This window comes from Cajanus cajan, chromosome 10 (genome assembly GCF_000230855.2).
Source record: "Cajanus cajan strain Asha chromosome 10, NIPB_CcT2T_4, whole genome shotgun sequence".
Lineage (NCBI taxonomy): Eukaryota > Viridiplantae > Streptophyta > Magnoliopsida > Fabales > Fabaceae > Cajanus > Cajanus cajan.
In genome coordinates, this window is record NC_138526.1 from 36,854,605 (window position 1) to 36,870,310 (window position 15,706).

At 32.3% G+C, this 15,706-nt stretch overlaps 1 protein-coding gene, 1 long non-coding RNA gene and 1 other non-coding gene across 3 annotated transcripts; 2 read left to right on the forward strand and 1 right to left on the reverse strand.

Moving 5' to 3' along the window:
* Positions 1-421: 421 nt before the first annotated feature.
* Positions 422-2,459, reverse strand: LOC109811948 (pathogen-related protein). Its single transcript, XM_020375801.2, has 4 exons — positions 2,276-2,459; positions 2,072-2,204; positions 1,312-1,610; positions 422-986 (listed from the first exon to the last, which is right to left on the reverse strand). Exons 1-4 carry the CDS (start codon positions 2,393-2,395, stop codon positions 825-827), a joined length of 714 nt encoding a protein of 237 aa, XP_020231390.1. The 5' UTR covers positions 2,396-2,459; the 3' UTR covers positions 422-824.
* A 3,335-nt stretch (positions 2,460-5,794) lies between these two features.
* TRNAE-CUC (transfer RNA glutamic acid (anticodon CUC)) lies at positions 5,795-5,867 on the forward strand. Its single transcript has one exon. It is a non-coding gene; the product is annotated as a tRNA-Glu (tRNA).
* Positions 5,868-13,782: 7,915 nt separating this feature from the next.
* LOC145952906 (uncharacterized) lies at positions 13,783-15,462 on the forward strand. Its single transcript, XR_014430399.1, has 2 exons — positions 13,783-14,282; positions 15,226-15,462. It is a non-coding gene; the product is annotated as an uncharacterized LOC145952906 (long non-coding RNA).
* Positions 15,463-15,706: the final 244 nt, after the last annotated feature.

Sequence of the window (15,706 nt, forward strand, 5' to 3'; positions counted from 1 at the left end):
TCACCTTTTAAGAATTTAATACGAGTTATGAAATAGTGTGACATTGTTTGGCTTCTGTTAATTTTAGCTCGTCAAGAAAATTCATGCTTCCTGACCAATAAGACAAGTTAAAAGGTGCGGATTTTGGTCCATATCATAAGGTTGTTTTGTATGAGATAATCCTATTCAAATTGAGAAAGATAACTATAAATAGTAAAATTCTCTCTTTGAGATTCAACTGTATATTCATGACTTGAATTTGATAACATTGGTTAAACTGATCAACTCTGCGCCAATTGATCTACCGAATTATTTAAAGAATTATATTATTATTATTATTATTATTATTATTATTACTTTTTATAATCTGAATTCTGAAAACAATAAATCTTTTACTTTTTTTATTTTATTAACCAGTGTCATAACATAAACACTTAAATACTGCATTGGGCAAACACTTCAAATCCTTTCATTCAACAATGTATTTGGTCACTGATTGGATCCTCTAGGATTGCTAGAAAGCTCTCCCTCCCAAAAATAAAATACCTTCCTATCTTCTAAACTGTGCAATAGCCAAGCCAAACTGACACATTTTATCAAGCACATTGCTTATCAAGCACATTGCTTTCCAACACAGCACATGCATTTGCCACAATAAGCACATGTATTTGTCATAATTTTCCATAAAAAGCGGGAAAAAACATTTTCCCAATTTTATTCACTGGAACCAAAATCATACAAAGTACTATTATTCTTTCTTCAAATCCCTGCTTCCACACTAATTGATTCAATTCAAGAAATATTGCTGGATCAAAGGATATTATTCACTCAAAACATTATTGTAATTATTTGGAGAAAGGACATTTTTGAGAAGGTGCTGAAGTTTTGGTGCCATCAATGTCATCCTCTATGGTGTGATTTGTGTTCTTCCCTGATAGAAGGCCTCCAAGCATCTCTGCTGGGTCATAGTAAATCTCCACCTCTTCAACTTTCAAAGAGTCATCCACCTGTGCAGACAAATTAAACCTCATGAGTCATGATTGTGATAGAGCCTTAAATAAAATTGTTTCTTATGACCACTAAGTGAAAAAATCACATCACTAGCTTTCAATACATAGTGAAAAAAATTGTTTTACTGGGAAATTCTTGTTTTGATCATGAGTGATTAAATTTTTGGATACTTGTGCTTCCTATTTTCCTTCAAAGTATTTTTTTTTTTGTTAATAAACATAATTTACGCAATATTGCAAAGTTGATAATGAAAGATTAATTTGTATTTACAGAGTGCCTTCTACTGATCAAACATTATTAGATACAGTGTAAGAGTTATACCTTCACAGTTCCCAAGCCATAAAATTGGACCATGTTGCCAGTAGGGGCATGTCCCTTAAAATGACCTTCAAAGAAGCCCCAGTGTCTAAACTTGAAAGCAATTTCAGGTGGTCCACTATAAACTTTGATCACTTCCCAAGCAAATCCTCGAGGTAAAGCTGATCTGAAGGCTTCATGAGATGATTCAAAAGTCTCTTCATCTGCTTTGTAAGGCTTCAACTCTTCTGGCAAAGAACTTTGCAACAGAGCATTATAACTTCCCAGCCTTAGAGTTTCCTCTCCAGATAATCCCTCCCTCCCTGAAAATGAAACATGACACTATAGTTTATCATTAAATTCACTTCAAAAACATGTCTGCTACTAGAAAATACTTGCATGAGAAATAAAAATGTTACAGAATTTTTCTTATGGGGGGATCTCCTTTTGCTTCAGAACTAAAAAGTTCCCCAATTCAAACTTGAACCAATTTTCGTCCATGTGGGTGGATAGGGGCAAATTTGATCTTTATTGTGGAACTGTGGAAGTGGGGTGTATGTATAATGACTATTAATGAGAAGTACTAGGTACATTAGAAAAATACATGGTGAAAATTTTGATCCATTCATTCTCACCCTTAATTATGTGAATAGAAATCAATCAAATAGTACTAATGGACTAAAGCAAAGTGTCCATGTATCTATCTACCAAAAGATTCAAAACCCTTAACATTTCCATTGAAAAAGATGGAGATGAAACAAATTTGACACATCTAAGTCCATACCATTGACAAAGAGCTTGAACTTGTCAGGGTTTATTGTCTTGAAATCTTGTAAGCGAGTCTTGTGTGAGAGCTCCATCTCCCATGACTTGATAGCATTTTGGACTGTCTCCTCTAATGATCCTTCTGGCCATTCCTGCAACATGCAATACAAAGTGAACACAGAATATAGAGAGAAGAGTGGATAAGAGGGTATGGTGGTTGCACCTTGGTTCTTCCTTCTTCAAAAAGCTTGTTAACCTCATCATAAGTGGGGGGGCCACCATGTCTCCACTGAACGCTCTCAGGCTCATCATGCAAGAAAGACCTGTACTTGTCTTTAGCCATGTCAAATTATGCTACGCCTTGCACATAGGAAAGATGGTGATCAATGATAATGGTGTGCAACATGAGTTCTTATATAGACCCTCTTCATGGAGAAATTATTTGGTAATATTAGATCATATGATCTTTTAATTAATCTCTAATGACATGTAAATAAATAGTATTAATTTTTATAAATTAAAACATTTAAATACATATTATATAAAAATTGAATAGAATATGAATAATTCTGAATTATCTAATAATTAATTTGCCTCATCTTAATTATTAGGTAAGAGTTGCTTTTCTTGTATTTCTGAGATATATATTTTTTTATTCTCAGGATGATTAAATAGCAGTTTAATATCTATCTAAACAGTATTGAAAGTATTGGAAGAAATGATAGATTTAACTTCTGGCGGTAGTCGACAATTAATTGCTTCCGATATTTTTAGTCGTTGATTTTTTTTTTTTAATTTTATCTCTTTAAGAGTTTTTTTTTTTTTTAATTTATAAGAATCAAACTCGATATTAAGAAAATTTATAATAATTCACATGCCTTATTCAATCAACCGAGCTATATTGAATTTAAAAGTGTGTTTGAGACAACTATAAAAATTAAATTATTTTAATAATAAATTATATGTATAATAAAAATTAATTTTCTTTTAATATTTATTTATAAATGATTTTAAGGTGTGTAATTTCATTTGGATATAACAAAAAAAATGTTGGGATATTTTTGTACAACTTATATAAGATATCACATTAATTTGTGTTAAATTTGCTCTAATGTATTATGTGGATAAATTAAGCATAACATTTTTTTTTATAAGTAAGCATAATTCATTTCTATCTAGTCAAATTCTAAAGAGGTAAAATGGTACCTCCTTTAGTTAGAACTTCATGTCCATGGTAGGAATTGAATCCCAACCTTTGATTAACGAACAAACATACTAAATTACTTGATCTAATAACTTTTGGTACAATTTTTAGTCTTTAATAACTACTTATGTGTTCATTAGAATGTTAATTGACCATCCTAGATGACACCTACAAATGTATGTGACACTATGTTAGTGTACGACATTTCTAATTATTTTAATAGATCTCCTTAAATTAAAATAAATGTTATTTATTTAGTTTAAAATGATTATTAAGGATAAAAAAAGTGATTTTAGATTTTAGAGGAATAAAAGTAATAAATATTTTACAAGACAAAAAAACTAGAATTTGTTCATTTTTCAAAGGTCAATAACAATGGTTACAAATTTTTTTTTAAAAAAAAGTAAAGCAAAGAAATAATTTTAAAAAGACAAATAAAAACTCACTCATTTTACAAAAACTAATATCATATTAGGCATGTGAAAAAAGTGTTAACATTTATTACTTTAATGAATACTTAAATAACCATAATCTTAAAATAATTTTGTACTACTAGGTCAACTTAACGATATATTGAGACAATAATAATATACACAAGATCTTAAATTTAAAATTCATTATTGTTATTATAATTCTATTAGATAAAATAATAATTTTTAAAATGTTGTTTGAAAGTTAGATTTTTTTTAAGAGAAACGTATAATCTTATTAAATAAATAGGATAAATGTCTAATTTATATTTATTTTGGACAAAATTTTATTAACATAAATTTTAATTACATATTTGATTTGCATATATTAACATAAATTCGGTGTAAAAAAAATAAATTTTAATTAATATCAACCAAATAAGATTAAGTTATTAAATCAATAAGATAATAAATAATACAAAAAAAAATTAATAAGATAATAAATAATACAAAAAAAAATTAATAAGATAATAAATAATACAAAAAAAAATTAATAAGATAATAAATGATTAATTAATTAATTAACATGAAAAATAAATTATTTATTAAATAAAATAAAGTGGTAAAGTTCAAATACATGCAAGTAATAAAATACAAAGATAAAATCTGTTGATATTAGGTGTAATTGTGCAAATATAAACAATTATACTAAATCTAAATCATTAATACACATAAATCTTACTATAATAGAGTCAGGATTCATTGACACATGGTGTCAAATTAGTAAAATCATACTTTCAATATTTTTTTATAAAATAAAAATGTTACTCTATCCAATTGTTGTATTTAAGGGTTTTACTCATAGTTTTAAAAACCGGACCGGTCATCAAACCGGTTAAGGTACTGGGTCAGTGGGTCAAAGGTTGAACCGGTGGGTCACTAGTTAAACCGCATGACTCAATTTTTATTAAAAAATATTTATATTAAATATATTTTATACTTATAAATTTTAATAAATTCATATCTTATTTTAAATTTCAATTTTTCTATCTTATTTAAAATTATTTTTATTTTTATTTTGTAAAAAAATACATAAAAAAATTACATGTTAAACGGTATATTAATACAAATTAAAAATATAAATAATATGTACATATATAATATGCTTGTAATTAATATCACAAAATAATATATGTAATATTTACATAGATATTGCATTATTAAATATATAATTTAAAATTAATAATATACTGTAAAAGTTATTTAAGTTGTATATATCGCAAACAAATATATTAGAACAAGTAGTCATTGTTATATTTAATAAGACTCCTTGCTTTTTCATTAAGAGATTCAATTTTCATTATTATTTTTGTGATTTATGATCCCTTAAAAAAATTTAAAAAAAATAAGAAAAAAAAGTGGTTGAACCGGTTTGACCCACCGGTTCACCGGTTGAACCGGAAAATTGACCGGTTCAATCCGGTTTGAAACGGGTCGACTGCATAACCGATCCAACTTCAAATTCGAACCGGCTGGACCACCGGTTCCCGGTCCAACCGGTCCGACCGGCCGGGTCGGTCCGGGTTTTAAAACACTGGTTTTACTAATTAGATTAATTATACAAATTTTTATATAATTATAAAATTATGTTTTAATTTATCATATTATTTTATTTTAATAAATAAAATAATATTCAAAAAAATATATAAATACTATTTTTATATAAGATATTTAAAAGAGTTCAAAATAATATGAAATCCAGGAATCTCATAGTTTGAAGGGTCAGCTCTCATAACAGCTTTACACTCATAGAGAGCTTTTCTACAGCAAATGCATTCTAATAATTACTCTTCATACATGCAGCACTTAATATTTCTACTCCATAATTTACTACATTAATTAGCCGTAGAAAATCAATATAAAGTATATTTTGTAGATTTAAATAAAAAAATAAAAATAAAAAATAAAAAATAAAAGGTATTTGAGATGAGAAACATGGAAGGTCATCACTCCCCTAACCCTAAGGGTCCCTGTCTTGTCCTCCATCATCATTCTATCTCTAGTGAAAATTCTGGTTTGGAACTCTTATATTCTTTATAAACACTTAAATCCAAATAATATCAATAATTCCGTTGTAGTCTAGTTGGTTAGGATATTCGGCTCTCACCCGAAAGACCCGGGTTCAAGTCCCGGCAACGGAAAAACAGCTTTTTATAATAATTGACAAAACATCTCTTGCTTATTGTTTTATAAAAATTTGCGTTGAAAATAATTTCCAAAATTCAATTATTTTTGGATGAGAAGATTTTTGAATGCTACATTATTCTAATTTAATTGGCAAGTGTGTTACAGAATTTTTTTCTGAAATAATATTTTTTTAAAAAGTTTACAAAAATGATATTTACAAGAGTAGAATCGTTTACTGTTGAAGATAGAATTCGGTTCCCCGACACTAAATTCTAACCTCCTCCATGGCTCGCAGCGTGTGTTGTGGCTGCCGAAATTCGGTTCCAGGGAGCCGAATTCCGAGTAGCCTTATACTTTTTTTTTTGTTTCTATTAAATTATTTTATTTTAAAAAAAGAATTTAAAGTTTGTAAAGAATTTTAAAAATATGTAATATTTAAATAAAAATTGTTTATTAATATTTATAAAAAAAACTAAGTTAGTTTTTTAATTTAATAAATAAAAAATGTAATAGGTTATAATGTTAATTAATAATAATTTTAATAAGTTATATTTATAATAAATTACAAATTTAATAAATAATAAATATATTGTTATATTTATATGTGTGTGTTTTAAAATATTAATAATATATATAATTAAAATATATTTATAATTACTAAAATTAATAAAGTAGAATGTATTAAAAATATTTTTTTTTATATTTACAATGAAAATTACATTTATCAGAATTAAAACTCATTACAACAATAGAGATCAATTGTGGTGGGAACTAAATACATGACTAATATTTGAACATGTCTTCCTAGTGTGACCAGAGGTGTGACAATAGGAACAATTTTTTACACAATTATGTTGTTCTCTAATGTCCATCTTTGTTCTAATCCTGCTGGACTTGGGTCGACCCTTGGAAGTTCTCTTGAGTTTCAAATTTGGTCACAAAGTTGGACTAGTGTAACTAAACCAATAATTTTCATGTCGGAGCTCTCCAAGGACCCATCAACAACGAAGGACTTCCACAACATTTGAAACTAGTGTGACTTCCATGTCATCATATGAAGAGACTCATCAACATGTATTAAATCCTCCACACAACATCATGCCACAAGAAAATATAATTGTCAGAAGACATTCGTTTACAACAACTTCAAAAGATTTTTTTACAAATTTATTTGGAGTAGATTTTAGAACTCCATCTTCAGCACAATCATATATGCAATCTCTTTACTAATCGAATTTTGCTAATGAACCTGGTAGTTCTTCAGCACTTCAGCTACATTTCAACAACCAGTACTTGATGATTGTGACACCCTCTACCCCAACATTATTAATAAACCTAAACTATATTTATAAAAGATTATCATAGAATGATATAAAACAATAAGTATCATAAGGTAGAAGATGCACATTCATAATTCATACACATAAATATTAAACTCAAGAAATTATTATAAAACAAAGATTATAAATCAATCCCAGTAAAGGTGGCAGTGCCTCCTAGTTAGGAATCAATTTATAATTTATTAAATTACACAAGAAAAGAAAATATTTTTAGAACAAGAAATACATAAGAGAAATCCTAGCTAAACCCGATGTCACATCCTATCAGAGCATGCCCCAAGAAGCCTTTAGGCCTCATCACCAACATCCTCATGATGATGATCACCTGCAACATAAATTTAAACATATACAAAAAAAATAACAAGGGAGTGAGAAACATCTCACTCAGTTGTAGATGAAGAAATAAAAGTTAAATAGCACACACACATAATCATTATCATATATAATAATTATTTATCATGCAATGATGTCATAGACTCAACTCATAAATATATGCATGTGGCGCCATACGGAAGTTCACATATCATCATTGGTGACCCTAAGGCACACCTAGTTAGCATATCGTGGGTGACCCAAAGGAACACCTGGTTACATCATTGGTGACCCAAAGGCACACCTTGTTAGTCGTGGGTATGCGGCCTCAGCGGCACACCTGGAGTATATATGCATATGATGCATGTCATACAATCATAAACTTAACATTTCACATGTTACAGAATTTCCTATAATATACCATATCATAAGCTTAATTCATACTTATATTATATTTTATTAATCCAATAGTCCAAAGGTCCAATAATTCAATAGTCCCATAGTCCAAAGGTTCAATAGTCCAATAGTCCATTGTCCAACAGTCCAACAGTTCAATAGTCCAAGGTCATTAAGTCAAGGGTCCAATAGTTCAAAGGTCTTTAGGGATCATATAATTTATATTTCCTGGTATAATTATATCCTTAAGTAAAATAGGAAGCTTAATGAAAATAAGGAGGCTCGGCCTTCCATTTAGATAATAAAGTCTAAATTTATAAGTTAATAGGAGATTTAGTCTTCCATTCAATGAATATTTTAGAATAGTAAAAGTGAAGTTATCCATTAATTATAATTATTAATTACCGCAACAAGAAAATCAAGTAGTACAAACAAAACACAGTAATAATATATATTCAAATAATCAAACAACAGACAAGGGATCGGGAGCCAATCCAACAAACAGACTATTTAACAATTATTTCTACACCCCCAAGCAAGATTTCCCACTCCCCCCTTACCTGGGTAAATAGGAATTTGGGCAGAATCTCCTCTCTTTCTCCTTAAACCGGAACCGGAACTAGAGCAGAACCTTCTCTATTCTCCTCCTCTTTTCACAACCTAGGCAGAACCTTCTCTCTTACTTTCTCTCTCTATTTCTCTAGAATTTCCTTCTCTCTAGAATTCTAAATTTTCCAAAACCTTAGGCCCCTATTTATAGAAATTTTGAAGTTACTATGCACTATGCACTATTCATTAAAATAATATTATAAGTTACTATGCACTATGCACTATTCATTAAAATAATAAATATAATTACTATTCATGAATAGTAAAATACTATTCATCCAAATAATTTGAGTTTTGCGTAAGCGCTTACGTTTTTTTTCAAAATTACTATTCATATGAATAGTAAAATACTATTCATAAATACGTATATATAAATAGTAAAATACGTATACATAAATAGTAAAATACATATACATGAATAGTAAAATACGGGAATAAAATACTTATTCTCATAATAAATAACTCTTTTCATTTGAATAAAATTTTGGGATATTACATTTCTCTCCTCCTTTAAGAAATTTCGTCCCCGAAATTTTCCTGAAATAGAAAAGGATAATCTTCACGCATCTTGCTTTCTAACTCCCAAGTAGCACTTTCTTCAAAATGTCCTCCCCAAACGACCTTAACCAAAGGAATTTCCTTTCCTCTTAGTTGTTTCACCCTCGTATCATCAATTCTTAAAGGAACTGTTTCATAGGTGAGATTATCTTTCAATTGAACATTGTCAGACTCGATGATATGGGAAGGATCATGGACATATTTTCTGAGTTGGGAAACATGAAAGACATTATGAAGATTTGAAAGAGATGGGGGTAAGGCAATTTGATAGGCTACTTCACCAATTCTTTTAAGGATTTGATAAGGACCAATGAAACGTGGAGTAAGCTTACGCGATTTTAGTGCTCTGCCTACTCCTGTCCAAGGAGTAACTTTAAGGAATACATGATCACCTTCATTAAACTCAAGGTCCTTTCTCCTCTTATCACTGTAACTCTTCTGCCTACTCTGAGCTGCTCTCATTCTCTCCTGGATCATCTTAACTTGTTCAGTAGTTTGTTGAACTATCTCAGGTCCTAAGATAGCATTCTCTCCAGGTTCTACCCAACACAAGGGTGTTCTACATCTCCTACCATATAGAGCTTCATAGGGTGCCATCCCAATACTGGAATGGTAGCTATTGTTGTAGGTAAATTCTATCAAAGGTAGGAAACTATCCCAACTACCCCCATGTTCTAAGATGCAAGCTCTCAACAAGTCTTCCAAAGATTGAATAGTTCTTTCGGTTTGGCCATCTGTTTGGGGATGGTAGGCTGAACTCAATCTAAGCTTAGTGCCTAAAGCCTCATGCAAACTCTCCCAAAATTTAGAGGTAAACCTAGGATCTCTGTCAGAAACTATACTAGTAGGAACCCCATGCAATCTCACAATCTCACTTATGTACAACTTGGTTAGTCTCTCCAAAGAGTATCTAATGTTAATGGGAATAAAATGGGCAGACTTAGTCAATCTATCTACAATAACCCATATAGCATCTAAGTTTTTCGTAGTTTTAGGTAATCCAACTATGAAATCCATAGAGATGTTATCCCATTTCCATACAGGCACATCCAAAGGTTGCATCAAACCTGAAGGTTTTTGGTGTTCTACCTTAGCTTTTTGACATACTAGGCAGGCATACACAAATTCCTCCACTTCCTTCTTCATCTTAGGCCACCAAAACATCTTCTTAAGGTCTTGGTACATCTTAGTGGCTCCAGGATGAATACTAAGGCTACTCCTATGTCCTTCTTCAAGAATTGCTCTCTTAAGTTCAGGCACACTAGGAATACACAACCTATCTCTAAACCTCAATACTCCATCTATTCCAATTTTAAATTCACTTTCCACACCTTGATTTAACTTCTCAACTTGACTCAATAAGAAAGGATCTACCTTCTGACCTTTTCTAATTTCATCTATCAAGTTATTAGTCACCTTCAAGGTTCCCAACCTAATACTCTTAGAGGTTAGTTCACACCCTAAACTCATATCCCTAAATTCCTCAATCATGTGCAATTCCCTCATCATTAAAGAAGAAATTCTCAAGGATTTCCTACTCAAAGCGTCAGCTACCACATTAGCTTTGCCTGGGTGATAGTTCAACTGAAAGTCATAATCCTTAAGAAACTCTAACCATCTTCTCTGTCTCATATTTAATTCCTTTTGGTCAAACAAGTACTTAAGGCTTTTATGATCACTAAACACCTCAAATCTAGATCCAAACAAGTAGTGTCTCCACAACTTAAGCACAAATACTATTGCAGCTAACTCAAGATCATGGGTAGGATAGTTTTGCTCATGGGTTTTAAGTTGTCTAGACGCATAGGCTACTACCCTTCTCTCCTGCATAAGTACTCCACCTAAACCTGATTTGGAAGCATCACAAAATACCTCAAAAGTCTTGCTAGGGTCAGGTAATACTAACACAGGGGTACTAGTTAGTCTTCTCTTAAGTTCTTGAAAACTCTCTTCACACTTAGAGTCCCACACAAAAGGTTGGTTTTTCCTAGTCAATTTGGTCAAAGGTAAAGCTAATTTAGAAAAACCCTCTATAAATCTCCTATAATACCCAGCTAGTCCTAGAAAACTCCTAATTTCAAAAACTGACTTAGGTGTTTTCCATTCAAGAACCGCCTCTACCTTAGAAGGATCTACAGCTATCCCATCCTTGGATATCACATGCCCTAGAAAATTTACACTCTCCAACCAAAATTCACATTTTGCCAATTTAGCATACAACTGTTTCTCCTTAAGGGTTTGAAGAACGATCCTAAGGTGCTCAGCATGCTCCTCCCTATTCTTAGAATACACTAGGATATCATCTATGAAGACCACTACAAATCTATCCAAGTAAGGGTGAAAGATCCTATTCATGTAATCCATGAAAACACTAGGTGCATTAGTCACACCAAAAGGCATCACTAAATACTCATAGTGCCCATAGCGGGTCCTAAAAGCAGTCTTTGGGATATCCTCGGATTTCACTCGGATTTGGTGATAACCTGATCTCAAATCTATCTTACTAAACACACAAGCCCCAACTAGCTGGTCCATAAGGTCATCTATTCTAGGCAATGGATACTTATTCTTAATGGTTACCTTATTCAATTGTCTATAATCTATGCACAATCTCATGCTCCCATCTTTCTTCTTGACCAATAGAACAGGCGCTCCCCAAGGTGAAACACTAGGCCTAATGAATTGTTTCTCTTGTAGTTCCTCTATCTGTTTCTTAAGCTCAACTAACTCTTTAGGAGACATCCTATAGGGTGCTATAGATATGGGTGCGGTACCTGGCACTAAGTCTATACTGAACTCAATCTCTCTCTCAGGTGGTAAACTAGACACATCCTTAGGAAATACTTCTGGAAATTCTCTCACTAAGGGAATCTCATCTAGCTTATTCTCAGTCTCAACTGTTAATGAAGATAAGATCATGTATACCCTTTCATTTTCCTTTAAACAAGTTTTAATGTTAGAAGCACTAAGAAATTCCGTACTCTTACATTCACCAAATGAAATGGATTTATCAAAGCAATTTAAAAGAACATGGTGAGAAGATAGCCAATCCATACCAAGGATTACATCTAATTGACTAAGAGGCAGACAGATTAAGTCAACTAGAAACTGTTTATCAGAAATTGTCAAAGGGCATTTTAAACACACTAGGGATGTAGTTACTGAACCATTAGTAGGGGTTTCAACAACTAAATCAAAATTTAACAAAGACACAGGCAATTTCAGTTTTTGGACACAAGAGATGGAAATAAAGGAATGAGTTGCACCAGAATCAAATAGTACAACAAAAGGAGTCTCAGCTATGAAACAAGTACCTTGTATCAAATTTTCTGACTGAGCAGCTTCAACACCACTAAGAGCAAATACTCTTCCTACAGTCTTTGGTCGTTCGGTTTGCGATCCTGATCCAACGACACGTGTTCTTGGTGGTTCAGAACATTGAGTGCTAATATGTCCTTTACCACTACAATTGAAACAGGTAATCTCCTTGTCACGACATTCTGACTTGTTATGACCAACACGTCCACACCTCCCACATCTCCCTGAAAAAGTAGATCCTCCAACACTTCCAGTAGTATTTACAGTGGTTCCTCTAGTAAAGGAATTACTTCTATTATTAGTAGTCATATTCCCTTGAAATCTTGTAGGGTTGGAATAAGGCTTACTTCTACCAGAAGTATTAGAATTCACTGTACGAGCAGGGCCTCCAGCTCCTTTATAGAAAGCAGCACGAGCACGGTTGTCACGATCATAAATACTGCACTTATTAACCAGAGTGGGAAAATGATATATCTCCTGATAGTTGATTGCTGTTTTCACTTCAGGACGCAGACCATTTACAAACTTTATGCATTTGGCCCTTTCCCCACCTTCACCATGATAGTGTGTACAGTAGCGGACCAAAGCATCAAACTTTGCAGCATATACCTCTACCGTATCGTTTCCTTGTTTTAGTTCAAGAAATTCCATTTCCTTCCTACTCCTTACATCATCTGGAAAATATTTTTCAAGAAAGACCCTCTTGAAGGTCTCCCAATTCAAATGTACGCCTCCATCAATTATCCTCCGAAGTGCTCCTTCCCACCAAAAGTAAGCATCAGCTGTCAGCATGAAAGTGGCTAGCTTCACTCTCTCTGTAAGGGGACAATCCATAACATTAAAGATTTTCTCGATCTCTGATAACCAATTCATGGCGGCATCTGGGTCATAACCTCCTTTGAAAGTGGGTGGATTATTCCTCTGAAATTGCTCCAACCAGTTAGGAGCAACTCCATTCATATTATTGTTGTTCATAGCTTGGGCTAATGCTTGGAGAGCATCAGCAATCGCACGATCATTTCTACCAGCCATATTCTAAAGAAATAATACAATTAATAGACATAGGCAAGCATCATATCAATATAATAGATCTCACAATCAATTCATTTATCAATAAATATAGTAGACACATAACTCACGGCCGATAAAATCGACCTGCTCTGATACCAAATGTAACAGCCCAAGCCACCCGCATGAGGATATTGTCCGCTTTGGCCCACGGCCGCACGGTTTTGCTCTTGGCGATGACACGCATGCCACCCCAAAAGGCCTCCTCACAAGGAAGGTATCCACACCCATATATATGGCATGCTTCGTTCGCCTTCCTAACCGATGTGGGACTATATCAAATGTAATATCCCAAAATTTTATTCAAATGAAAAGAGTTATTTATTATGAGAATAAGTATTTTATTCCCGTATTTTACTATTCATGTATATGTATTTTACTATTTATGTATACGTATTTTACTATTTATATATACGTATTTATGAATAGTATTTTACTATTCATATGAATAGTAATTTTGAAAAAAAACGTAAGCGCTTACGCAAAACTCAAATTATTTGGATGAATAGTATTTTACTATTCATGAATAGTAATTATATTTATTATTTTAATGAATAGTGCATAGTGCATAGTAACTTATAATATTATTTTAATGAATAGTGCATAGTGCATAGTAACTTCAAAATTTCTATAAATAGGGGCCTAAGGTTTTGGAAAATTTAGAATTCTAGAGAGAAGGAAATTCTAGAGAAATAGAGAGAGAAAGTAAGAGAGAAGGTTCTGCCTAGGTTGTGAAAAGAGGAGGAGAATAGAGAAGGTTCTGCTCTAGTTCCGGTTCCGGTTTAAGGAGAAAGAGAGGAGATTCTGCCCAAATTCCTATTTACCCAGGTAAGGGGAGAGTGGGAAATCTTGCTTGGGGGTGTAGAAATAATTGTTAAATAGTCTGTTTGTTGGATTGGCTCCCGATCCCTTGTCTGTTGTTTGATTATTTGAATATATATTATTACTGTGTTTTGTTTGTACTACTTGATTTTCTTGTTGCGGTAATTAATAATTATAATTAATGGATAACTTCACTTTTACTATTCTAAAATATTCATTGAATGGAAGACTAAATCTCCTATTAACTTATAAATTTAGACTTTATTATCTAAATGGAAGGCCGAGCCTCCTTATTTTCATTAAGCTTCCTATTTTACTTAAGGATATAATTATACCAGGAAATATAAATTATATGATCCCTAAAGACCTTTGAACTATTGGACCCTTGACTTAATGACCTTGGACTATTGAACTGTTGGACTGTTGGACAATGGACTATTGGACTATTGAACCTTTGGACTATGGGACTATTGAATTATTGGACCTTTGGACTATTGGATTAATAAAATATAATATAAGTATGAATTAAGCTTATGATATGGTATATTATAGGAAATTCTGTAACATGTGAAATGTTAAGTTTATGATTGTATGACATGCATCATATGCATATATACTCCAGGTGTGCCGCTGAGGCCGCATACCCACGACTAACAAGGTGTGCCTTTGGGTCACCAATGATGTAACCAGGTGTTCCTTTGGGTCACCCACGATATGCTAACTAGGTGTGCCTTAGGGTCACCAATGATGATATGTGAACTTCCGTATGGCGCCACATGCATATATTTATGAGTTGAGTCTATGACATCATTGCATGATAAATAATTATTATATATGATAATGATTATGTGTGTGTGCTATTTAACTTTTATTTCTTCATCTACAACTGAGTGAGATGTTTCTCACTCCCTTGTTATTTTTTTTGTATATGTTTAAATTTATGTTGCAGGTGATCATCATCATGAGGATGTTGGTGATGAGGCCTAAAGGCTTCTTGGGGCATGCTCTGATAGGATGTGACATCGGGTTTAGCTAGGATTTCTCTTATGTATTTCTTGTTCTAAAAATATTTTCTTTTCTTGTGTAATTTAATAAATTATAAATTGATTCCTAACTAGGAGGCACTGCCACCTTTACTGGGATTGATTTATAATCTTTGTTTTATAATAATTTCTTGAGTTTAATATTTATGTGTATGAATTATGAATGTGCATCTTCTACCTTATGATACTTATTGTTTTATATCATTCTATGATAATCTTTTATAAATATAGTTTAGGTTTATTAATAATGTTGGGGTAGAGGGTGTCACATTTAGTGGTATCAGAGCCGGGGCCCGGATCGGTGTGCCAGCGAGGGCGCTGGACTCCCTTGAGGGGGGGTGGATATAGTCCCACATCGGTTAGGAAGGCGAACGAAGCATGCCATAT